This window comes from Camelus bactrianus, chromosome 34 (genome assembly GCF_048773025.1).
Source record: "Camelus bactrianus isolate YW-2024 breed Bactrian camel chromosome 34, ASM4877302v1, whole genome shotgun sequence".
Lineage (NCBI taxonomy): Eukaryota > Metazoa > Chordata > Mammalia > Artiodactyla > Camelidae > Camelus > Camelus bactrianus.
Window position 1 is genome coordinate 6,747,001 of NC_133572.1, and position 26,993 is coordinate 6,773,993.

Here is a 26,993-nt window from a genome sequence, read left to right on the forward strand (position 1 = left end):
AGTCCTAGTGGCCAAAGCTGGAACAATTTGAGCAACAAAAACAACAAAAGTAGTACTGGATTATAACCCAAAATATAAAGTAAATATCCATGAGTCCATAGTAGTAGAAAATGACTGAATACTTAAACATATGGGGACATGAGACAAATCTCCTGTGCAGAATAATTCCAAATAAAGTATGGAGATGCTTCCGCCTAACGGTGGTGGGACCTAACTCATTATTCCTTAAGTGTGTACTGCATATAAATGATTCTCTTCCAAGGAAATATTTATAGACTCATATGGAAGGGGAAGAAAGAGTAACTTTAGAGTGGAAAATCTGACAAACACTACCTCAGTGAGCAAAGTTAACATCAACAGTGATAAGTCATATTGTCTGTTTGTACTCTTGAGATGAAGTGATACAAATGGCACTGAGAAGAACATCAGACAAGTCTCAGTTGAGGGATATGCTAAAGTATACCTACCTAGCACTCCTCAAAACTATTGAGATCATCAACAACACGGGGAGTCTGTAACAGCCAAGTGTAGCCTCAGGGCGCGTGACAACTAAATGCAACGTGATAACCTGCATGGGATCCTGGAACACAAAAAGGACATAGGTAAAAGCTTGAGGAAACATGAGTAAATTACAGATTTTAGTTAACAAACATGTGTAAATGTTGTCTTATTAATTCTATCAAATGTGCAATACTGCTGTAATAGGTATTATAGGGAACTGAATGCAGAGTGTATGGGAACCCTGTACTATCTTTGAACTTTTCTGGTAAATTTATATTGTTCTGAAAAATAAAGTGCATTTCAAAAAATTAAAATCAGGGTGTAAATTTCTACAAAATAAAAGCTTGCTGGGTTTCTGATTTTGATTGACAAATTTAGAGATCAATTTGTGGAAGAAAAGGAATCATCATACTGAGGCTTCCAATCCACGAACATGGTATATTTATCCATTCATTTGTCTTCTTTAATTTTTCTCATTAGTGTTTTATAATTTTCAGCATACAAATGGTGCACATATTTTGGTACATTTGTACTATCAACTTAATGTTTTTGATACTACTGTAAATAGTAATTTTTGTTTATCTCAATTTCCAACACCTTAACTTTAGTATATAGAAATATAATTGATTTGGACATAATGTCCTTGCATTTGAAACCATGCTAAACTTACTGATTAGTTTTAGGAGGATTTTAGGGAGACTTTGGAATTTTCCAAGCAGACATTACATCACTTTGCAAATATAGTCTTGTTTTTCCTGTCCGATCTGTGTGACTTCTTTTCTTGCTTTATTGCACTGAAATGGCCTCCCTTATGATGGTGAACAGAAATGGTGAGAATAGATATCCTTGCCTTGTAGCCAATGTTAAGGGGAAAGTACCCACACTTTCACTGCTAAATATAGTGTTACCTGTAGGTTTTTCTTAGATGTACTATATCACGGTAAGGAAGATCTCCCTTACTATTAATTTACTAAGAGTATTGCAAAAATGATGTCAAATTGTGTAGTGCTTTGTTTGCATCTATTTAAGCTCTCATATGGCCTTTCTTCCTTAGTCAATTAGTAAGGCAAATCACATTGACCCGTTAATCCTACATATGCAGAATAACCCCAATCCATCATGATGCATAAACTTTTGTGTAAGTTGCTCAGTCAGTGTGTCAGCATTTGCTGAGGATGTTTGTGATGTTCTGTGCATGTGGCCTGTGGTTTCTCACGTTTATCTGGTTTTGATATCCAAGTAGCAGTGACTTTACAAAACCGGTTGGAATGTGTTTTATTCTCTTCTGTCTGTTGGAAGAGGTTTTTTTTTTTTTTAAGTTTTTATCTTTATTCTTTAAATATTCGGTAGAATTCACATCTGGAATTTCCTCTGGAATGTTTTAACTGCAAATTCAGTATCTTTTCTTAGATATACAACAATTCAGGTTATCAAATTCTTTCTGTGTGTGTGTATCATGTTTTCTCAATAAATTTGTCTATGTCATGCAGGTTTTAGAATTTGTTATCAAAAAGTTCTACATAACATTCCCTTGATATCCTTTTCATGTTAATACTCTCTGTAACAATGCTGCTCTTCCATTCCTGGTATTGGTCTTTCATGTCTATTTTTTTTTCTTTTGGTCAGTCCGGCTAGAGGATCATCAATGTTACTGATCTTTTCAAAACTTATTGTTACGTTTATTATTTTTATTTCAAATTTTACTGAACTCTGTTTTTAATTTTATGATTTCCTCCCTTTACTTGATTTAGATTGTATTTCCTTTTTGTTTTCCATGTTCTTGAGGTACAAAGAAAAAAGTTTTTTAAATATAAAATGTTATACACCACCTAGAAATAATCATCGTGAATAAGTGCAGCCGTTACGGAAAGCAGTACGGAGATTCCTCAAAAGACTAAAAACAGACTTACCCTATGATCCAGCAATCCCACTCCTGGGCATATATCCAGAGGGAACCTTAATTCAAAAAGATACATGCACCCCAATGTTCATAGCAGCACTATTTATAATAGCCAAGACATGGAAACAACCTAAACGTCCATTGATAGATGACTGGATAAAGAAGTCGTGGTATATTTATACAATGGAATACTACTCAGCTATAAAAAAATTAAAATAATGCCATTTGCAGCAATATGGATGGACCTGGAGACAGTCATTCTAAGTGAAATAAGCCAGAAAGAGAAAAAAATACTGTACAATATCACTTATATGTGGAATCTAAAAATAAAGACAAACTTATTTGCAAAACAGAAACAGACTCTCAGACATAGAGAACAAACTTGTGGTTACTGGTGGGGGTGCGCGTATAAATTGGGAGTTAGAGATGTGCAGATACTAACTGATATATATAGAATAGATAAACAAGTTCATGCTGTATAGCGCAGGGAACTATATTTGATATTTATATAACTATGGTGAAAAAGAATGTGAAAACAAGTATATGTATGTTCATGTATGGCTGAAGCATTGTCCTGTACACCAGAAATTGACACAACATTGTAAACTGACTACACTTCAACAAGAAAAAAAACATACATATATATACACAAAAAAAATCTATACTTAATTAAAAAAACAATTGTCAGGTTAATTAAATAAGAAAATTAAACAATAACTAGAAGGAAGTTTAAAACAATCTTTAAGTGATTATCCATGGTAAAATTTTTCTTCTTTGTACTTTTATGTACTGTATCGATTGCTAATAAATTTAATTTTCATCCAGATGTTTTAACTATATATTATTATGCATTTAAGAATGTTGAACAAGCTCTTTTTTTAATTCCAGGTGTCATATTTGTGATCAAGTAGACACTATAGAGGAGTAGATATAATAACTGCTGAAAATTGTTAAGAAACTCCAGAAATACATTCAATAAAGGATAGCATTTTTAAAGCAAAAAAAATACGTATTTTAACTCTTGGTGATTTTGAAATAAAATAAAACTGCATTTGTACCATAGATCATTAATTCTTTATCATCTTTGATTAGAGACTAAGAGTAAAGCCCAAGACACAAACATGTAAAATCACACTTCACACATATGTTGAATTGTATATATATTTAAATGTTTAATTTGCATATACACATTCAATATATGTTTAAGTATATACTATTTTAATTTAATTAGAAAATAGTACACGGGGAGGGAAACTAATCCCTTTTTTAAAGCGGAGGCTAGTGTTGATGACAAACTGGAATTATAATGGAATGATTATAGATCAGGTGTACAGAAGTGGAGTTGAAAGCCATTGAGGATCTGGTCTCAGACACGTCCCTGCACCCCTAGGACTTGTATTTTCTCTGAACTAAACCAAACCCGAGGACACCACCAGGGGGATTTGGGACAACATCCACCAGCTGCAACCTTATGGTCTCAAGCTCCTGCCTTGTAACTTGGCAACCATTTCAGACCCCAAACAATCCTTCTTAGCAAGCACTCTCACTTCTTGCCAGCTCCAATAATAATTCCTGACAAACAACTTATGTAACTCACTGTGGCCCTGCAGTTTTTGCACTTAAAAATCTTCCTCCGTCTTGGAGTCCTGTGGGCCACAACTCAAGTGCTTCTTTTTGAATTCGTGCCTCCCAAGCTGCAGTCCTAACAAATCCCTAACAAACACCTCTTTATTTCAATCAGGTCTTGGTTTCTGAAGTTTCGGTTAACAGTGTTAACTGAAGGCACATGGGACTCAATAAATATTTGCTGAATGAAGAAAGACTACATGAATGAACTAAGGTATTTATGAGTGAATATATAAACACAGAGACACAGAGTTATAGGACAGTTACCCTGGCTGTCTTCTTGTGCTCCGAGTTTTCCCTCCCTCTCACTCACAGACTGAAAGGCACTCTTTCTTGCCCAGCTTGGAACAAAGCTGACCCTAATTTGCAAAGTACTCTAGGAGACTGAAGTGGAGATGCACTTGTTGAGTGTGATGTTTTCCCCAGGCACTGGGGACAAGAAAGACAGAAAAGTGGAGTACAGAGTCAAGGGGAAGTGGGTACTAACGGAACTTTTGATCATAACAGAATGGAAAGCAGAAAGTAACCCAATTGTCCAAGACCACGAACTTTCTACTACCTGTCTTCTTTGGGCCATTTTTTATCTCAACAGTTCTGGACACTTTAAAGCTCTCCTCAAGAGAAAGCAGGAGAAACTTGGACATCCTGTGTGGGGCTGAATCACAAAAGGATAATCCTGACCCCAACCAAGATGGAACTCAGCTGAATTTCTTGTTTACCACTGGGATTCCCGTGTGAACAAGAGAAGGGGTCTTTGGCTACAGAAGAAAGGAGTGAACTTTACTGAGAGAAGAAATATACAAATCTTCATTCTGAGAGCAGATTCCATTGGGGAAGTAACATTTAATCAGAAAATATTCTCAGGAATGGAAAGGCTAATTGAGACTCTGAAGAAATGGACAGCAGTTTCTCTCGTCAGAGAACACCAGTGCCCAGGAAGGGATTCTCAGACTGGCCAAAGGGTAAAGGTAAACATAATGAACACTTGCATTGCGAAATAATTGAAAGTAAACAGGAGCAGAAGGTCTTCAAGCATGGTTCCAGGCCAGAAGCATAAGCATCGCCTGAGAACTGTTAAAAACACAAATTTGGAATCACAATCACTGAATCAGAAACTCTGAGGTGGGGTCCAACAATCTGCATTGTCACAGGCTCTCCAGATGATACTGATGCAAACTAAAGTTTGAAATCCACGGATACTGACTTCAGAAGCAAATGAGTCACAGCTATCAAAAGTCCCTAACATTAAGCCCACGGGGAAGACAAATAAAAAGTGAGAAACTAAAAAGTTAAATAGCCAGAGGCTAACCATAGTTTGGAAGTAAGGCTGTACCTAAGTATACAATTCTTTCTTAAGCTAGACAGAAAATGGGGATGTGCTGAATCCTTTACATGGCATCCCATTACGTTTTAATAGAATAAAAACCAGGCTGCATTGCACTTTATGTTTTTGTCTGCATCCCAATTTTTTTTTTTATTATTTAAAAAAAATTTTAATGGAGGTACTGGGGTTGAACCCAGGACCTCGTGCATGCTAAGCACACCCTCCACCACTGAGCTAGACCCTCACCCTTATCCCAATTTTTGATACCTGAAAAAAACCGCTTGATGCCTATACACCAAGAGCAGGCACAGTGCTGGAGAGGTTCAAGGCACAGCCTGGATAGAAATGTGGCCCTGAGCTCACGTCCCAGTGACACATGCCAACGTCTTCTTCACTTGGTGAATCTACGTTTGCGTTTTTTCATGCTCATTTCTTTCCCTACCAGCATCCTCCTGGCCCACCCTCACTGGTTATCAGTTAGCTCAAGCTCAGGATGTCTCATCTGACATTGCTTTGTCAAACTATGTTCAAACCAACCCTAAAATATAATTGAATAACACATGATCAAGTTTTAGATCACCTGCTATTCGTCTATGCCAACTCAACCCTCCACCATCATAAGCGTAACTACAAGTCCATTATAAAAGACACTGCAAAATGTGCTATGAAAATAAAACATAAAAATAGACCCAGACGCTTCCTGAGAGGTTGTCAACATATCAAGCCCAGCAGAGGAAGAAAAAGAGCTGAAGTACCTCGGGTACTTGAGCTAAAACCGCACAGGAAGTCGCAAACTGAAGGAGCTCACTCTACCGCCAGACCCAGAGTGATGTGCGTTTCACCGCGTGAGGCGGGGTGAGCCCGACAGTGGCCTCCTCTCTCTCCTCACTTTCATGCAAGGTCTGGGAATGAAAGAAAAGGTACATTTTAAAAAATATTATAGATTTGAGATCTACCTTTAAATCTGTGGCTTACTTTAAACCTGGCCTCTTGGTCATGGACTCCCCCAGGATGGTCACAAAAGGAAACATACACGTGAGGATCTGATATTGTATTAAAGTGTCTGATGATTGAACATGGACTGTTTGTTGTTTGTTGCGGTTGTGTTTTTTAGAGTATTTTTTTCCTCTCTTCAAAGATGAATAGTGTGGGCCAGTTCTTTGTTCTGTCATCTATATTTTATTGCTTACTAACTGAGGCAAACTAACATTTAGGGAAGTGCCAAGCACAGCTTTGGGGAGCTTGGGGGGGCTTCTGCTATTGTTGCTTTTCTGCATTAGCCACTTCATCTACGCCTCAGCACACTGGGCAACAGATAGTTACCCTCATTTTACAGATGAGCAAACTCAGAGTTAGAGGCATTAGGTGACTCACAACAGGGCATGTAAGTGCGTGTCTATGACCTTATGTAGTAGGTTTATGCCTACTTTACAGGCAAGAAATAAAAACTGAATTATGTGTACCTTCTCATCCCACTTTTCTGTTAATAACAGAAAACATTTTGTCAAATTCCAAAAAAAAAATTTTAAATACTGGACTTCCCACAAAATCTTTTTTTTTTAACCTTCAAGGGATATCATGCACAAAATTGAATACTGAGAGAGGGGGACAAAACGGGGGCAGGCTAGAAATTCGCCTCCAGATGGCCAGAATGAGCTCACAATGTACCAGGAAATGAACCAGGAGGGAGGAAGTGGCTAGTTCAGGTGGGCAGGTTGGGAGTTTTCTGGAGAACTGCAGGGGCGGGGGGAGGAGAGAGCCACTGAGCTCCAGCAGCATCTGCAGCCTGAATCAGTGCCATCTAAAACCCGCCGCCTGCCATCTGACACTACAAGAATGATGTCACCAGCCACTGCAGTCCCTGATCTTCAACACACCCTGAGAGGAGTTCAGGGCGGAGATCAGGAATAAGGCGCTCTGTGCTCTGGGAGAAGCTGGCAGAACAGGCCTTCAGATAGTTGGATATTTGCAGGAGACTCTAGGAGCCCAATTTCCTGCATCTTCTCATATCTAGAGAAGCACCACAGGCATTCAGGGAGACATCTGCTCCTCGGGACAAGGACAACCTTCTGCCAAAACGTGTGCTTGACTGCACGTACCCCAACCCCTTCACCAAAATCACGCGTGTGCTGACCTCCCCGCTGCTTCTTTGGAGCAGTTCCTCAGAGCTATCTGAGGGGCTGCCTCCAGGGCTGCAGTCCTCATTTGGCCCCAAATAAAACTTAACTCTCACGTTGTGCATTTTTTTTGTCGAAGTAACGCAAGATGTGCAGTTTCCTTACCTTGTTGAAAGCATTTCCATTCACCTTTCTGCTTTCAGAATGATTCTTCAGTGTCTCTCCCTCATCAGGACTGTATCTTAAATGTTCTGCAAGTGAAGAGCCGTGGACCAGACCTTCTGTTACTTAGGAAGAAAGGCCCCCCAACCTCCCTAGCACACTTTCATCTCGCCCTCGCAATCCCAGTGTTGGTAACGTCGAACAACCGAGACTTCTCTGCGGCAGTGTTCTGCACCAAAATCCACCGCGACCACGGCGGCAACACTCCATTCTCTCCGGTAGATGATGTCTCTCCTAACAGATAAGTGCTTGTAACCCCCGGATAGATAGTGCAGATACTATTTACTCATGATCATGTTTGTTCTTGGAAATCCTTAAACGATGAAAAATACATACAAAGGCTAGTATGTCACAGTCATAAATCAAATATTTGAGTTCAAACTGGGGGAACTAAGACTATCAAATGGAATAAAGAAAATGTATTACTCCACTATTAGTCTTTAGCATGAGTCTGCCGTATTACTTTACAAAATAGTCTGCTTATCCGTCTCTCTCTTCAACTTGGTCATATGTTCCATAAAAGCAGACACTGTGTCTTAATCACTTTTGTATAACCAACACCCAGTGCAGTGTCTGGCATATAAAATAACACTGGATAATTAATGAATACACAAACTTTTTTTTATGGTTTAACATAGTAGAGGACAAAGAATTTGAAATGATGATAATTTTTATTCCCTTGCTTTGTTGTTCTGACTTGATTTCTTCTTCTTAATAACGTATGATTTTTTTCTAGCTACTCATTGTTGAAAATTGGAGCAACAAGGAAAACATGAAGAAAAAACCTTACAATCTCTTTTTAAAATTATGTCAATGTATTTCCTTTCTATGTTTTCTACGTACATTTTGTACATGGTAGGGATCACACATTATTTTACAATCCAAATTTTTCAATTAACATTATGTCAGAAGCATTTCATATCATTGAATACATCATAAAAATTATTTTTTAATTTTTATATTTTTCAATTGTATGGTAACAGCATATATATTTAACCTATATACTTAACCCATCCCCTCTTGTTGGGTGTAAGGTTTTTCCCTGGTATTTGGCAATTCAAATAATGCTAAGGTAAAAATCTAAGTGTGGAGCATTTGGTTCATATGTATTATTTTCTGAAGATAAATCTCTAAAGTAGAATCATTAGCTCAGAAAGTACTACCATTTTTAAGACTAAGAATATAGTCTGCTAAATCTATTTACAGTAGCTAACATCCCCAGTAGCAGTTTGTGAGAATATATTTGTGACTCTATTCTTCAGAGCAAGATTTTTAAATTTAAGAGCCTCGATTGTAGAGCTTGGTTTGTGTGATGATGCCATCTGGTGGCCGTAGTACAAAATTACAAAACCAAATGTGAGAAAGAGCCTTTGAAAACTGTAGCAAACAAATTTAAAGTGGCAGCAACTATTCTAAGTTTTCAAAAAGTACTCTTGCTATTTGGATTTCTAGAAAATAAATCTTAAAAACTGTTTCAAAGCATACTTAACGCAAGCTGAGGGCCATTAAGTTAGTTTTTGTTTTGAACTTCATTTATTACACAACAGCCACTCCCAAAACTGAATTATCTTGTGAATTTTTGTATAAAATATCTGGAGTCTATTTTGAGATTCTGACAAAAACACAGCAGATAAAATCAGGGAAAGGGTTCAAACCCCAAAATTAATTGAATAATTTTGCCAAGCCTTAGCTTTCTTATCTATAAAATGGAGAGAATGGCACAAGCAATCTTCATTTCACTGTACATCACAGATACTCCATTTTTTTACAGATTGAAGGTTGGCGGCAACCCTGCAGCAAGCAAGTCTATCGGTGCCATTTTTCCAGCAGCATTTGCTCACTTCACATCTCTGTGCACATTTTGGTGATTCTCACAATACTTCAAACTTGTTCTTTATTGTCATATTTGTTATGGTGATCTGCCGTAAGTCATCTTTAATGTTACTACTGTCATTGTTTTGGGGTGCCACAAAGTGTTCCCATAGAAGACGGTGAACGTAATGGAAAAATGGGTGTCTTCTGACTACTCCATCAACCAGCCATTCCCCTCTCCTAGGGCCCCCCTATACCTTGAGACACAACAATATTGAAATTAGGCCAATTACCAATCCTCCAATGGCCTTTAAGCGTTTAAGTAAAAGGAAGTCACAAATCTCTCAGTTTAAATCAAAAGCTGGAAATGATTAAATTTAGTGACGAAGGTGTGTCAAAAGCCGAGATAAGCCAAAAGCTAGGCCTACTGCACCAAAGAGCTAGCCAAGCTGTGAGTGCAAAAGAAAAGTTCTTGAGGTTCCTGAAATTAAATGTGCACTCCAATGGGCACATGAATGATAAGAAAACAGCCTTCTTGCTGATATGGAGAAGGTCATAGTGGTCTGGACAGAAGATCTAATCAGCCACAACATTCCCTTAGGCTTAAGCCTAACCCAGAGCAAGACCTAACTCTGCAATTCTGTGAAGACAGAGAGAAGTGGGGAAGCTGCAGAAGAAAAGTGCGAAGCCAGCGGTTTGGTTCATGAGGTTTGAGGAGAGAAGCCATCTCCATGACACAAAAGTGCCAGGTGAAGTGGCAAGTGCTGACGTAGAAGCTACAGCGAGTTACCCAGAAGATGTGGCTCAGATCATCAATGAAGGTGGCTACACTAAATGGCAGATTCTCAGTGTAGATGAAACAGCCTTACATTAGAAAAAGATGCCACATAGAAACTTTATAGATGGAAAGAAGTCAGTGCCTGGCTTAACGTCTTCAAAGGACAAGCTGACCCTCTTGTTAGGAGCTAATGCAACTGATGACTTTATGTTGAAGCCAATACTCTTAATCATTCCAAAATTCCTTGGGCCCTTCAGACTTACACTAAATCTACTCTGCCTGTGCCCTATAAATGGAACAACAAAGCCTAGACCAGGGGACACCTGTTTACAACATGGTTTACTGAATATTTTTAGCCCACATTTGAAACCTATTGCTCAGGGGGAAAAAAAAAAAGATTCCTTTCAAAATGCTATTGCTCACTGATAACGTCCCTGGTCACCCAAGCGCTCTGATGGAGATGTCTCATGAGAGCACTGTTGTTTTCGTGCCTGCTAACACAACGGCCCATAAATCCAGGAGTAAGCTTGACTTTCAAGTCTTATTATTTAGGAAATATATTTTGTGAGGCTACAGCTGACATAGATTATGATTCCTCTGATGGATCTGAGCAAATTATAAACCTTTGGAAAGGATTCACCATTCTAGATGCCACTGAGAACATGTGTGACTCATGGGAAGAGGTCAAAATATCAACATACACAGGAATCTGAAAGAAGCTGACCTCAACCTTCATGGATGACTTTGAGGGGTTCAAGACTTTATGGGGGGAATTAACTACAGATGTGGTGGAAAGAGCAAGAGAACTAGAGTCAGAAGTGGAGCCTGAAGATGGGACTGAATTGCTGAAATCTCATGATAAAACTTTAACAGATGAGGAGTAGCTTCTTCTGGATGAGCCAAGTATGTGGTTTTCTGAGATGGAAACGACACCTGGTGAACACGCTGTGAAGACTGTCGAAATGACAACAAAGGATTCAGAATACTACATAAACTTAATTGATTAAGACAGCGGCAGGGTTTGAAAAGATTGACTCCAATTTTGAAAGAAAGTTCTACTGTGGGTAAAATGCTATCCAACAACACTGCACGCTGTAGAGAAATTCCTTGTGAAAGGAAGGGTCAACCGATGTGGCAAACTTCAGGGCTGTCTTGTTTTAAGAAATTGCCACTGCCACCCCAGCCTTCAGCAGCCACCACCCTGATCAGTCAGCAGCTATCAACACCAAGGCAAGACTGTCCACTTGTAAAAAGATTACAACCTGCTGAAGGCACAGATGATAGTTAGCATTTTTTGTGATTATTAATTAAGGCATGTACACCCTTTTTTATACATAATAATACTGTTGCACATTTAATAGACTACAGTATAAACTTAACTTTTATATGTACTGAGAAACCAAAAAAATGTGTGTGACTCACTTTATTGCAACATTCACTTTATCACGATACTCACTTGACTGTGGTGGTCTGGAGCCGAACCTGCAGCACCACCAAGGTATGCCTGAGTTACCTTACAGGGTGGTCACAATGAGAAAACGAGAAAACACACGTGTATCAGTCAGAGTCCAGCAAGGAAAGCAGAAATCTCTCTGAGTATTTAAAACAGAGGGAATTTAACTCAGGGAATTGATTACAAAGGTGACAAAGATGCTAAGAAATCACCTAGGAATCAATAAGGAAACCCAGAGTTTAACAAATACCAGGAAGTTTCAACTACCCCCTAAACTAGGGGAAAAGGAAAGAGGTGGTTTCCTGGAGTCAGGACCCCTGGCAGAAGCTAGAACCATAGATCTGTCCAGTGAGGAGTAGGAGCAGAGAAGTAGTGTCGCTGTTGCTAGAGAAGCAATCTAAAGTAGACAAGGGTTAAAGCCACCCTGGCTTCTCCTTTCTCTCACCCTCCCATTTCCTATCAGCATCTCCTCTTGACAAAACCCACCTAGAATCGGGGAGCCTGGTTTAATCGAAGACATCTTAGGCACTTTCTCACATTCTCAGCCTCAGCTTCATACGCCTCTTGGTTCTTAACCACTTGCTTTCACACTATTGCCCTTGCAGCAATCATCTGTAGGTGGGGCTGCAGTTTCCACCGTCTGAAGTCTGCAGCTGAAGAGTCTAGCTCGGAACGCCATCTGTGGACGCTGGTAAGCACCAAACCACAGGATGTGACAGCCGGGTCTGAGGAGCCGTACATACTAGAAGTGCAGGCTATTTGTTTTTGCTTGGGATAAGCTATAACAACTGGGAGACGAGAGACGGAAGGGGACTGGTATATAAATTTTCTCTTCACTTTTCCCTCCGTTGACTGTTTACGCTTAGGGTGTTCCGGTACAGCCACATTCTCCAGGGTCAAGTGACCAGTTTCGTTTCTTCATGGAGCAGTGGCCAGCTCAGTTATGGGCCGTCTTGTAAGTATTTCCCATCCTCCCTCACCTCGTTTCCCCTTTCCCTCATTTTCAGTGCCCTGGAAAGCACTGACAGCATTTAGGCTTTGCCTCAGGCTCTGTTCAGACAAGACACTGGAGAATGCAGCTTGGAGGGGTTAGCTTTCCCATAACTCAAAGCTGAGCAGGGGAGGAGCAAGGAATAGATCTGAGCCACTGACAAGCCCAGATGGGCACATTCTAACCTCAGTGCTCACTGCCATCCTTATGTTCATATTTAAATTTCATACAATAACTTCATGCTTCCACCTAATATGAGGCTCCTCACTTCTGTAATAGGTCGTGAAGCACATGGAGGAGGGACGCAGAGACTGAACATCTGTAACGGGGGATGTCCCCAGTGTGGTAACTCCTTTGCGTGCCTAGTGTGGCAAGATTACTTGATGGGTTGTTATATCAGTGCAATAGCCCAGAGATCCTAAGGTAAAGGAGGGCATAATAAAGATGGTCCAATTAAATAAAACTTGTATGTCAAGTAGGAAAGGAACAGTCGGCAGGGGCCATGACACTAGACAAGAGATCTCAACTGGTTGAGGAAAATGAGCGGTAAGAGTAGAAAGTGATAAATATCAAATGCCCAAACGTGGATGACCACATTGTGGTCCATCTGTACAAGGGAATGCTGCTCCGTAACACAAAGAATGAACCGATACGTGAAAGAACGAGGATTGATTTCAAAAACATACTGAGCAAAAACAAGCCAGATGCAAAAGAACACATGATGTATGAAGATCTGTAACAAAACAGACACAACTAATTCATGGTCACAGAAAGAACATCACCGGTTTCCTGGGACAGGGTGGGTGGCGAGAGGGAGAAAGGAGCTTCTGGACGTGATGGAAATGTTCTGTCTTGATCTGACTGAGGGGCGCATACATCTGTCTAAAGCCCACTGATCTCATGACTTTAAATGAGTGCATTTTATTGCACGAAAGCATAACTCAATATAGTTGATTTTTGAAACGTCAAGATCAAGACAGACGAAATCCTGAAGAAATTCAGCTTAAAGGAGACTAAAGAGACATCACAACTAAATGTACATAATTCTGAAGAAGGGAACACTGGTATAAATGGCGCTCTACAGACAGTTGAGAAAATTTGAATACGGGCTATAGATGAAAGCACAGTAGGAGCAATGCTGAATTTCCTGATTTTGACAATTGTACCATGGTTACACAAGGCAAAGTCCTTGTTCTGGTGAAATATTTAGACAAAGGGACATAATGTCCTGAATTTATCATCAAATGAATTGGCAAGGAGAGAGAGAGAACTGTAAAGTGAAGATAGAGTAAAACATAAACAAATGGTAACTACGAGTTAAGGTTCTACAAAGTTCCTTGTACTATCACTTCAACTATTCAGAAGTTTGAAAATACAGCAGAATTAGTTTTTTAATGAGAAGGAAGCATCTAGCTGGGGAGGGAGGGAAGGTAACTGTTTTTTAGTTATGAATTGTGATCTCTCAAAGCCAGGAGCTATTGACATGATTCATCCCATTGATAAAGAAAAGACCCAGGCTTTTTATCTGAGTTCTCTAATCGGTTCTGTGAGTGTCTCGGGGAAAGAGAAAGTAATTCCTTGAGGCCATTAAACAGACAGGTAACCGCTCTGCAAAGACAAAATGACTGTCTCTTCCCCAAGAAGACAGATGGTATCTGATGTTTTAAATCATAGACCAAAAGGGCATTTTCTTCCTCTTTCAGTTCATCTCTGTTTCCACAGTGGACTAAGTCCTACAGTCAAAAATATTAAGTTGTAAGTAACCACAAACTATTACAAGAAATAAACAACAGTTTTCAAAAATGACAAAATTCCATTTCACCTTTTCTTCTTAGCATTTATTGAAGCAATCAATTCTCTTCTCACAGATACAATGGGAGATATTCGAGCATGCAATATCTGATGTTCTTGTTCGGGTTAAAAACACACAATTTCCTATCCCAGAAGGAAAATTCATTACCTTCAAATTACTGTAAAAGACAAAACAGACATGGGCAACCGTTTAATTCTGAACCTTAAAATAACGTAAACCATATTTTTTAAGTCTGTTGCCTAAGACCTGAAATACAGAAGTATTAACCATAACCTCATCACTAAAAGAATTTCTTCTGCTCTTAGCCCATTAAACAGAACAACATCTTCTTGATCGCACCCAAAATCTCCTGTTTCGTTCCACACTGGGAATTTTTGATCAGAAGGCAACACTGCTACGCTGGCATCACAATATAGCAACCTGCTTTCTTATATTAACTACTTCAATAAAAGTGAGAGATTTAAAAGGAGGAACTGAATTTTTGTGACAAGATAGTAAGGTCTTGTGTGCATAAACTTTAAGGAGAAAAAAGGAGAAGTGGAATACAGTCAGAGATGAAGTTGTTTAATTGATGTTTTTATGTGTTTTCTTTCTTTTCCTTCCCTATCCCATAGCTAACGGTTATTAACTGAAACATGAAAATTCACTGAAAAATATCTAAAGCAGGACCTTTATTTCAGCAAAGCAGTGGGTTAGGTGAGAACTATCTTCCTATTGAAAACAATTTAACATGCTGAATAAAAACAAATTTTACACCCTCTCAAATAAATTGGTAAGAACTGATAAGAAGCAGATTCATATTCAAGCTGAGGGTTAAGTAAAGGTGGGAACCTCGAAGGGGAAGTGAAACACTGAAGCCACTTTTTCCCTTAATTGATGTAGTCGGCTGAAGAATGACTTCCACCCGAGATGGGCATTCTAAATAGAAAACAAGCTACAGAGAGTTGAGACCCCAAAGGGATATATCTTCAGTCTAAATCGCCCTAGAACGGTCTTGAACCTTGGATTTCAGCAGAAGAAAAAAAGAATAATCTCACCTAACAATACAAAATCATGAACCATCCCTCATGTAATTTGCATCTGCTGCATTACTTAAGAATACCCAAATTTGCTACAGGGAAAAAGAGAAGCAAGCAGTTAAGGAAGATATATGAAACTAAGCAGCTTGTGAGGCACAGGCAGAAAGTACAAGATGTGTTAAGTACAGGTAAGTTAGTAACCTATGGCACATGTTAGGTACAGAGACAGCAAACAGGGCACACGTGTGCTGAACACAGAAAAGGAAGAAAGAACCAAATAAATACCATACACCATGTGTAACACACACGATGCTTATAGACAGTCAATGTTCATGAGGTCTCAAGTTCGCCACCCACTGGTGACACTCATTCTGGCCTTCTGCCTGAGAAACTCAAAATAAAATCCACAGCTGCTCATCAGGTTAACTGGAGAGCTGCAGCTCTGAGCAGGCTTACATGCTCATGTATCCACCCAACAGAGATAATGTGTGCACTGGCCACAAGAACTTTCAGAAGTCTGTTGGGCCCCCTTACTCAAACCTTAAGTGTGGTCCTGGAAACCTTGCACCATCGTCAGGGAAGGGTGATGCAGCAGAGCCAGGCCATTTGAGGAGTGGATAACTCAGGATTCAAGGGGTCCTTCCAACTACTGGGCCCTCATCCTAAGTGTGACAACTTACTATCCCATTCCATCCAAGTGTGAGAAGCTACCCCCTTTCTTTCCCTTTGCATAGTGCTAAGTGTCTTAAATTGATTTAATTAACTGCATGATGTGAGCATCTTATTTTGGTCCATTTGAGCCTTTCTGTTTTGTGACCCCTGAGGTTGTTCACCTGAAAGTGTATTCACAGGCTTCCCGGACATTCAGGTGATTTCCTCCACAACATCTCTTACAGGTTTGCAATCCAGAACAATACTACCTGCGGGCCCAGACTTAGAATTGAAATAGCTCAGATTCGCAGTGCCCCAAGGCAGCCAGCAAAAGCGAGCTCTCCTTGAGGAAGCCACTTTCAACTCAGTCCTCCAAAGACTTCCTCAGCAGCTCAGAAGGAGAACAGAAATCACTGAACACTACAAATGAACACGGCCCCATGAACAAAAGTCAGTGGAAATAATAGGTTAGACTCACCAAACTTCAAATATTAAAATTCTCAGGTACCAAACATAAAATGAGTATGTTTAATATCTTTCAAGAAATGAAAGAAAGCTTGAAAATGTAAGTAACTAGAGAGAAGATTTGAAAATGTAAGAGAATTTCTAGAAATAAAAAATGTAACAGTTAAGATTGTTTAAAAACCAAACAGATTTAGCACATTATAACTAAATGTAAACCCAAGAACTTACAAAATACTGCGCTTAATAGAAGGAGTACAATGAGGGGAACGTGTGTGTGCATGTGTATGCTTGTACTTACATTTATCTACATTTATAAAGAATATAAACTAATAATATAAAACAGTTTCAAATGAATTTTGGGGGATATTCAAAATACTCATTTGTGGTTGTGAGAGGAATCACTATGGCTAAGTCAGAATGGTCCAATCACTTCACATCACCGTCCTTAATGGTTTTGTTTTGTGTACATTGTAACACATATTTCCGAGCATGCGTTTAGCATCATAATTTGATTATTATTACTAACTCTGTATGACACTTGCCTTCCTTTTTAACTATACTTCCCAAAACACTTTCTTAATCATTCGCCTTATTCTTACCAAAAACCTCTACTAGAAAATTGTAGATTATAGATAATCCATCCAACCTGGCACCAATATTAGACTTTGAATGCATCCCAGAAACTTACAATCCACATGTGTCACCGTCAATCCATTTCCATTTACTTTCCTCTTTATTAAATGATAATCCAATCCAGTAGGAATTTTGAGACATCTGGGATCGAAGGAAGGTCTGTAAAAGAAACAAGACATATGAGTGACTAAATTCCCACCTGCTGGATGAATGGCAATAAGGACAGGTAAAAGACTGGGCTGTTCCCACAGCCAGCAGTCTGCTACTTTCTGCATACCTCATCCTTTGGCCCTCCTTCTTGAAAAACCCCCTCTGCCCTCAATTCCTGTCTTCTCATCTTTCAGTCATTTTCTTCTAGTAGATTATTTATTTATGTAAAAACTGGCTGCCAGTCTCATAAATTATTTAAATGTAGAAAACTTCAAAATATAAATACCTAACAAGAGGAGATTTGTTCAATAATTTTATGAAACCAGTCAAAATCATGCTTCAGAAAAATTTAAGGATAAAGAAGAATAGTCATTACATATCCTTAAGGGAAAAAAAGAATCTTCAGAACAAATTTATTAAAATAACAAGTGTGGGAGGAGGGTGCGTGCGTTGGAAACGTCAGCTTTATAAGAGAAAGGCTTGCTACAGTTCACAGGAAGAGGAAAAAGGAAAAAGGGAAGCACTTAGAAAGATTCACTATGTCTGAAAATGTAGTATGTCAAAGTGACATAGTACATAGTGTTTGATTGTATGTCTGAATATATTTTTAAATATAGGTTTAAATTTAACTGTGTTTTACTGCAACAAACAAAAAATTATGTTATTACTTGATTTATAAATTCTTTCACATTATGATTTAAAACATCTTTCAGATTTGGATATAAATTTTGTATTTTTTTTTCTAAATGATAGAGGTTTCAGACAGATTGTTGCATACATTTCTTTGTAGAAACGTGTGTGAGGATAGTTCTTATTAGTAATAAATTTAAAAGATGATTTTGATATTGTCACTGTATTTTCTCTTTTTACAATTCTTCTTGAGAGAGATACATCTTGATATAATACATACAAATATCGATTCAAGTAAACGTTACCACCGATGCAGTGAAAATCGTCATGAAGCTAATTTATAACACTGTTATCACCTTTATGATCCTCATTATTATCTACCTTTTGCAGATGGGGAAAAAAAAGGCCTAGAGAGGCTAAGTAATTTACCAAAGGCCACCCAGCTAGTAAGTGGCAGAACTGGATGAGCCCAGGCAGTCTGACTTCTAACAGTAACTACTGGACGGTGCTGCCTCTGGGTTCTTGGTTGCCACCTTACAGGGAAGAATACCGCTGGCTCCAGCCTGCGGGTGACCAAAGGCTGAAGTGCTTCATCAAACGAAAGGCAGGCTTCGCTGTGAGGGGTTCTCTGGCAGAGTCCTAAGAAAAGGAGATCAAGTCCCAAACTGCATCTTCAAGGGGGTTTCCATTTTGGAAATGATAATGGTCACCGTGACACATAACATGCATTGAATGCTTAGTAAGTAGCGAGATCACATGCCTATTAGCAGGCAGGGTCTCCTGGGAGACTCTTAACTGTATGATTTTTGTTCACTCAACAGACAGAACACAAAGAATAACTGAAGGTTCCTCTATCTAAACTCCTCCATGTTCTCAGTGTTTTGGGTCCAAGAGTGAGAGACAGAGGCCAAGAGAATAAAAGCACATGTAACAAACAGTCCATGATACCAGTTCTTCTGCGAAGTCTATCTTCAAAAGAGAAGAACTGTAACTTTGGCAAATCTGTTTACATCCCTTCCAGTCTCCAATTTCAGTGGTAAAGTAGTAACACTTTATTCCCCAACAGCACCAGTGAACTTTCTTGAGTTGGCCTACAATATATAAGGTGAAACATTAAACTTCTTTTCATCCAGTATTCTATTAAGCAGAGTAAGGTATTTATCAGCTCTCCATGAATAAATAAAAATCTTAATAGCTACCAATAATGATAATGTGATGTTCATAAAAAGTCTGAAACGCCAAGAGATACCTACACTCCCATATTCACTGCAGCACCGTTCACAATAGCCAAGAAATGGAAACGACCCACACATCCGTCGATGGATGAAAAAAATGTGGGATAGTCACACAATGAATATTATTCAGCCTTAAGAAGGAAATCCTGCCACATGTAACAGCATGGATCAAACTTGAGGATATTACGCTAAGTGAAATAAGCCAACGACAAAGGACAAACACTGCATGATTCCACTTATGTAAGATATGAAGAGTAATCAGACTCAGAGAAACAGAAAGTAGAAAGGTAGTTGCTGGGTAGGGTAAATGAGTTGTTATTCAATGGGTAGACAGTTTCAGTTATGCGAGGGAAATAAATTCTAGACATCTGCTGTACAACGTAGAGCCGACAGTTAACGATACTGAACTGGGCACTTAAAACCCGGTAAGAGCATACACCTCGTGTTGAGTGTTCTTACCACAAAGAAGAAGGGACTTAGGGAAACTTCTGGAGGTGATGGGTATGTCTATTGCCCTAATTGTGGATGGTCTTACAGACATATCCATATGCCCAAACTCGTCAGATTGTATGCATTAAATATGTGCAGCTTTTGCATATCAGTAATACCTCAATAAAGCTGTTTTTGAAATAATAAAAGAAAATTAATTTTTAAAAGATCCTGGAATGCCTTCTAAATAAAAGAAACATTCTTCTGTGGAAATCTTAATTTTCCTCAAACATTTTATAATATACCAAATCAAAATATTACTGATCCTTTAATTATAGACAGTACATTTCTACTAACTACCATACTTAAATCAGATTAAATACGTAAGACTGCTCTGTAAACTCTAAACCCTAAGCAAACATTTAGTTGTTGTTGATTAACTAGGCTGATTCATTCCATCGTTACGCATGATAACAGGGTTCACTGCATTAGATTTAATATTCTTATCTCTCGGGTGTTTTTAATGCTATCATCACACAGAGCTGCACAATCATCAGCCCTACAGCACACCTTGCAGGTGTACCGCAGGGAGTATATACTGATCACACATAGACCAAAATATCTGAAGTCAGTGCAGAATGGAAACACACACAGACAATTATCTTCACAACAGCATCCAAATAAAAGGCGTTGCACTCACTGTAGCCTAAGTCTATTTTTACTGACATTCTCCGTATTTCATGCCAGCAGCAAAGCTGGAGTGTCTCATTTGCCCACAGGTGCAAAATGAACCAAATTTTCCAGGGCGCTGACCTACTGTTTCACCTTCTGGGAGCAGTAGGAAGGCAAGAGCTGCCGCCGACTTTGGGGAAACCCAGGGCTCTAATGATGCAAACGTGGCTCCTAGGGTCTCAATCCCGTATTTGAAACAAGCAAACCCAAATACCCATGTGACATCCAAGGGGCACAAACTAAAAGTTGTCTAGCAGAGCGTATAACATAAGCCTGTTTCTCAGGCATCAAAGCTTTTGAGGGGGGAAGAAGTAATGAAAAATTATGTAATCTTCTATTCAAGATTTCCTCCATACCTGTATTTTGCAAACACTTTGAAGACATCTCCTTTTTCCTACAGCATTCCATCTTTTCTGTAGAGTAAGCCCAAAGAGTTTCGCCACAGAGTTTCATTTTAAGAATGCCACATTCTGCAGTTCTATTTGTCAAAAGTTGCCTAACTGAGTAGCTGTCATTTTGCAGAATGTCGTACTTTTGACTGAGGTTTCGTAGAATTTCCTCCTGGTGATGCTTTTCTTGAATATACTGAAAAACTAAAATTAAGAGCAGAGATGTAATTTTTAAAGTCCTCATAATGCTTCATTGTTGAAATTTAGGACAAGAGGAAAAGGTATCTCTTTGACGACCAACTCACTTCATTAACTTTAATTAGTAATTTGACATTTAGAAAGTTAACACCTCAACAAAGTGACCATAAAAATTGAAACATCAGATTCCTCACTATTAGCCACCTAAGTGTAGAATCAATAAAATATGATTCCTGAATAAAATTGTGGCAGTAACATCTTATCATTCAGTTCAGTTTCTTAGTAACAGTGAGTCATTTACACATCGATACCAAAGTAAACATCAGTCAGCATTCAGCCACACATCTACCGAGTAGAAAAATCTGCACTAAGAAACACGAAGAAACAGCACCATCATCGCTGGCGTAGATGGAATACACACAGAAGAAAAGAGAAGGAGACCCAAATTTGTCATTTTATCTGCGCGTAACATGTTAGTATTGTTCCCTAAAGATGTCAAGGAATGCAAATAAAAGATAAAGGTTGAAGTCAAGATCATCTAACATCCATGAGGAGAACCACTCTGTTTACTAAACCATTTCCTCACTATATACTTGGAAAAAAATCAAGAGAAAGTCTTAATTTCTCTTGAAGCGTTATTTCTCAAAGAATGTGCACCTAAGATTTACAGTGATCTAAACTTACAAGGCGGAATAGTATAGTCGTTCCCCCTTATCTGTGGTTTGACTTTCTGCGGTTTCAGTTACCATGTCAACCACAGTCAGAAAATATTAAGTGGAAAATTCCAGAAGTAAACAATTCATAAGCTTCATGTTGCATGCCATTCTGAGTATTGCGAAGAAATCCCACACCATCCCGCCTGTCCTCCCCTGGACGTGATCATTCCTTTGCGGAGTGTATCCCACCCGCCTGGGTTAGTCCCTTAGCCGGTATCAGGTGGCTGTCGAGGTACGCAGTGCGTGTATTCATCCACCCCTTATTTCACTTAATAATGGTCCCAACGCACAGGAGTAGTGATGCTGGCATCTGGCATAGTCTCTTATTGTGCCTAGATTATACATTAAACTTTAAAAACATAATATATACAGGATTCAGTGATATCTGCTATTTCAGGCACCCACTGGGGGTCCTGGAAGCACCCCTGTGGAAAAAGGGATACTGTTGTACTAAGTCCTTGTCAGAAGGAACATTACCTTGTCTCATACAGAACGAGACAGCTCATTACGGCTTCAGAGACATTGGAACAGGTAAATAAAATGAAAAGGACACTGTGATTACGTCTGGGGAAAATCCCTAAGAAAGAACCACCTGGAACATTCTGTGATCACGGCCAGGGAACAACTGATGGAACATGGCCAACATCTGCACAATTAGTGGTTACGTCTGATACTCAGACTCGAAGGGTATACTTCAATTACTCACTCTTTGTCCCCAACACTATGACTGCCATCAGCAGAAATAGACAGAAGATCCCCAGAATCACTGCAAAGCGAGGCCAGCACACTGAAGACTCTTCAAATAAAGAAGGAAGAAAATGATCACTAGGGATAGGGCCTGGCCCTCTACTAACCTTAACCTGGACACCATCTGAAACACAATCTTCTGTAAACATTTTACAAAAATATATCATACAAAGTGTTTTAATTTTCATTCTAGAAATTACAGTTTTCTAGTTTAAACTTCTGACTGACATTCACCAATTTTAGAAACCCTACACCCAAGAACAGTCCTGTGGGATTTTAAAAATGCATCCTTTTCAAAAGCACAGGTGCCAATGAACACAATACACACTGATGAGCATCCACATCGACCTCTGTGCTCCTTGCTGTGATCACAACTGATCATGAAGAGAAAGGAAAAGGCAGTCAATATTCTTGAGAAACTGGTAGCCAATTGTGGATACTCTGAAGCTGCAAATGTGACTGGGGCACATTCTTAAAAGAACTTCCTAGAAATCAACTTTTTCTTCTTTTTCATCAATTTTTTTCCCTCTAGTAATGCTAGATTTATCCTCCTACTTTTGAGGTCCTCAGTATCCGCAAGTTACACCTCTGACTGACACTACATTAAAACAGTAAAAACTATTCTCAATTTAGAGTTTGCTGCGATATTTGAGGTATAGAGAGAAAATGGAAAAATCTCTCCCCTTTTGATCTGAACATTTTTGCTTCTTCATTGCTGTGAAGTTTTGGTAAATATTTAAGACGTCTAAAACAGCTTTTGTCTGAATAAAGGCAGTGTTCCTAATGCTTATTTTTCATTTCTTAAATCTTCTGTAAGACTTTTACTTCTCTAGGAAATGCAATGTTTTCTTGAGACTCTAGTCTGTCCTTTACTTTTAAAGGCCTCATGAATTTTTCTAGACCAAATTTGAATGAAAACATTCTATCACCTTCTCAAATTTAAAAAGAAAATTCATTAATTTCTCCATTCTCACAAATATTTTTTTAAAAGACCATTAAATACCACTATGGTTTAGTCTGACCAGCTGAGGACCTGAAGAACAGGTAGGAACTTTTTTCAAACATCAATAGTCTGACAAACCATGAGAGGCAGGTGAATCTAGATGCTTAAAACGTGTACCTTTTCCATCAGTCTTGCGAGCGATTTCAGCACCACAAGGCCTTAATCTATTTTGTGACTGTGAAGGCGGCTGAAGAATTCTCACGGTGGAATAAGTTACTTCCTGATCGCTCATCTCTAGAGTAAAAAGTGATGTATGTTTTGCATTAAAATTTTGCAACAAAATGATCTGTCCAAAAAAAAAGAAATTAAAATGTCAGTCTACGGAAACATACCAGGATTAAGGCAGATGTGTGTATGTCTGTGTGTGGATGTGTGTTTGTTAACTCCTTCAAGTGCCTAAAGTACACAGACTGAGCCTAATTTATATAAGACATGAAAAACTTTCAATATTTCTGTGAAAGTCATTTACATTCCTAGTAATTATGGCCATGACTATTAGAAAATATGGAAAGAATATTTTTAAAAATCAACCAATAGATTAAGTAGGCTAGGTCCTATGCAGTTGAGCTCAAAATGTTCAACATATGCATAAAATGTTAGGCCAAGTGGTACCATTTCAAATTACGGAGACACTTTTTAAAACTTTTATGTTTTTAAGATTCTGAAAAAATTTAAATACCTTGGTTTAAAACAAATATATATGTGTATATATATATTTTTTTTTTCAGATCTACATATAAATAGTAAAAAGTTCTTACAAGGGTTAGAATAGTAATTCAATGTCAGTTTGAGATCATTATTTCTTGGCCCACATAGATACATTGTGTAGTTCTTTTCAACTATAACACAATGCTACCACATTGTTTCCCAAAGTATATCCCATACACCATCTACAAATCTACAATTTTAGAAATAATCTTCCAGTTGCCAGAGAAGCCAACTTTATTTTGTGAAAATAAAATTTGTCAATAGGCAGTCTTTAGTTAATATGCATAAAGGATTCAATCTATTAATAGACAGCAATATAGGAAGAAATTATTAAATAGTAGATATTTAAAATTTACCTTGCTTCTTATATTAATCAGCTTGAAAAGATGATATCCAAGAAGCAGGAAATACAGAAAATAAATTGCACATGTAACTATAGTCTTCAAAAAAATTTTTTTTAATTTCTGAAAGTTTCTAAACTTGATTATTCACATTATTCCTAATTTCCTAAGGAAAATAAGCCATTTCTACTATAGAACCCTTTAAGATTGATAAGATAATATACAAATCATTAGACTCAAATAAAAAGTAATAACCCAGACCTCTTCTTTGATAACTCAAAGCAAAAATCACAGCATATTTTAAAAAAGAAAACTTTCCGTGAATGCTGAACTAGTTTTCACATCCCTTGGAGTTAAGGCAGTTCTAACCCAATTAACAAAGAATGCTCTTCTCCCCACCCCATATTCACGCCAAGTCATTTATAATGAATTGCTATATTCCTAGAATCTTTTTTCCCCTAGAATCTTTTCTTTGTAAGTAGGATTAATAGGACATTTGGTATAAAGATCTGAGGGAGCAAAAGCAGATGTTACCTGTGTCTGTGCCGGGCAGTGATGCAGGTGGAGAAATCTAACCCAAAAATGAGAAGAGAGAAGTTGGCCTTTCCAATTCCAGATCGCTTGGATGTGCGAGGGGCTCTGAGACAGAAGACAGAAATGAACAGTGTCTGAATGATACTCCAACTCAAAATCTTCTGCCCCTCCTCTTGACCAAAGTGATGAAAGGAAATTATGTGATAAAAGCTGGTGCTGACGGGAAAGGAAGGATGGTCATGAGCTCTATCTTCCCTCATTTCAACTAACCAGCCCCTGCGGTGAAGAGAGCATTCAGAATCTATATTTGAGGACTGAGAAGATAAATGAACACAGCTTTGGCGAAAAGAAGTAAGATCTTTAACAAAAACTAGCATACTTAAAAGAAACCACTAGTAAAAACAAACGATTAAAATGTATACGCTTAAATACACAGACATATACACAAGAAATATTATGACTAAATTCTTTACCTCAAAATAGCCTGTCAGAAACTTTCTCGTATATATTGCTATTTGGAAAAAAAATTTTTTCCATTTGTGTTTATTGCAAATAAATATATTATAGAATTTATTTTGAAACATCTGTTAAGATGGTTCCACTATAAAATTTTGGTATATATTCTTCTCGCTTTTTATCTGTATGTTTACTATCAAAATTCATTCTGTACACAACGGTTTTGATCTACTATTTTCTAATAAATGTTTTCATTTAAAATGTTACTTTAAAAACTATATAGTTATTACCCACATGGGTTATACCATAATTTATTTAGGCAATCCCCTACTGTTGGACATTTAGGCTCTTTCCAATTTTTTACAAATATAAAAAATATTTGGCCTGTACTTTTGAATATTTCCTTAGGAAAATTGTTTAAATAAGAAATTATTGGTCCAGGGGTATATACATTAAAGACTTTGATGCATATTACCAAATGCTCTCCAGAAAAGTTGTTCTCGTTTATACAGCACTAGTTGAGCAGGAAAATGTTCACATTTGATTATTTTTCAAGAAGAGAAACTTGTGAATGCTTCCTCTACTTGAGTTTTGTCCACGAATCTCTACTTCATGAAGACCTATATCCTTCCAGTTAAAAGAAACTCATTTCGCTAAGTCTGTTTCTATGAGCCAGACCCCGCCAGAACACCCTCCGATCTCACACTGAGGTTCACGATCATCTGATACAGGCCTTGCCAGTCTTCAGGCGCACAGTTCTATGAGACCAATTTCATTGCTCTTCAAATCAGGCGATCGTGGTTAACATGGATTGTCGGGGAAGAGGAGTGAGGTAGGGAACACAAGGGGAAGTTGATCACACGGAGAAGAATGCACCCTATTTCACCAGCCTCTCGCCAAATTCCTTGCTTGTTCTCTCCGTCCCTTACCAACCTCTACCCTCAACGAAGCCATCATCCTGCAGAAGGCGCCCCCACTCTTCACCTCCCACCCCTCCTCCTGACTACTTTACAAACGCAGTCTACTCAATGTTCTGACCACCAGGACCCCTCTAGGCTGTGCTGTTGTTTGGCCCCCCAGCTGCCCTACTTCTGTCCCCCAACGCAATCCTTAATCTCTGAGTCAACACCGAGTCCGTCACTTGTCATGGGGCACAGCCAGTCAGCTGAATGACCTCCCGGGCACTGACTGAATTCAATCGTATGAGCAAAGTTGCATGGGTGGAGTCTGGATATTTCAGGAATATTTGCTGCTGGACATTTTCTTCTCTCTTTACCCTCATCGTGGATTGCCTTTGTCAATCTCAAAACAGAGAAAGATTGCTAGCACTCGATTCCAATGCCAGGTATGAAGGCATGAATGAATGAATGAGTGGAGTTCTGCTGAGAGGGAATGGAGCCGTAGTGAATGTTCTCGAGAG

General features: G+C 38.5%; 2 protein-coding genes and 1 long non-coding RNA gene across 10 annotated transcripts in view; 1 reads left to right on the plus strand and 2 right to left on the minus strand.

Annotated features, from left to right (window-relative positions):
- LOC105062213 (C-type lectin domain family 12 member B-like) overlaps positions 1-6,245 on the minus strand; it is a 33,826-nt gene extending 27,581 nt beyond the window's left edge. For all 3 annotated transcript variants that reach the window (XM_045510246.2, XM_045510245.2, XM_074357390.1), the window contains exons 1-2: positions 6,107-6,245; positions 468-580 (exon numbers count right to left, since the gene is read on the minus strand). The gene's annotated coding sequence lies outside the window, so the exon portion shown is untranslated. The remainder of the gene's footprint in view (positions 1-467; positions 581-6,106) is intronic.
- A 1,455-nt stretch (positions 6,246-7,700) lies between these two features.
- Positions 7,701-26,993, minus strand: part of MAGOHB (mago homolog B, exon junction complex subunit) — a 29,676-nt gene continuing 10,383 nt past the window's right edge. For 2 of the 6 annotated variants that reach the window (XR_012503984.1, XM_074357393.1), the window contains one exon: positions 25,118-25,222. Coding sequence is in view for 3 of the 6 variants with exons in the window: in XM_010946415.3 (XP_010944717.1) it covers positions 14,556-14,694; positions 17,361-17,464; positions 19,034-19,176; positions 20,838-21,074; positions 22,491-22,580; positions 23,652-23,766 (828 nt within the window). In the remaining 3 variants the exon portion in view is untranslated. Of the gene's footprint in view, positions 7,720-14,540; positions 14,695-17,360; positions 17,465-19,033; positions 19,177-20,837; positions 21,075-22,490; positions 22,581-23,651; positions 23,821-25,117; positions 25,223-26,993 lie in introns of those variants that run through there. The other 4 variants (XM_010946415.3, XM_074357392.1, XM_074357391.1 and 1 more) reach the window with 4 other exon arrangements.
- On the plus strand, positions 11,220-16,582 carry LOC141575902 (uncharacterized). The gene is made up of 5 exons (XR_012503986.1): positions 11,220-12,424; positions 12,600-12,688; positions 13,004-14,479; positions 15,655-15,744; positions 16,453-16,582. It is a non-coding gene; the product is annotated as an uncharacterized LOC141575902 (long non-coding RNA).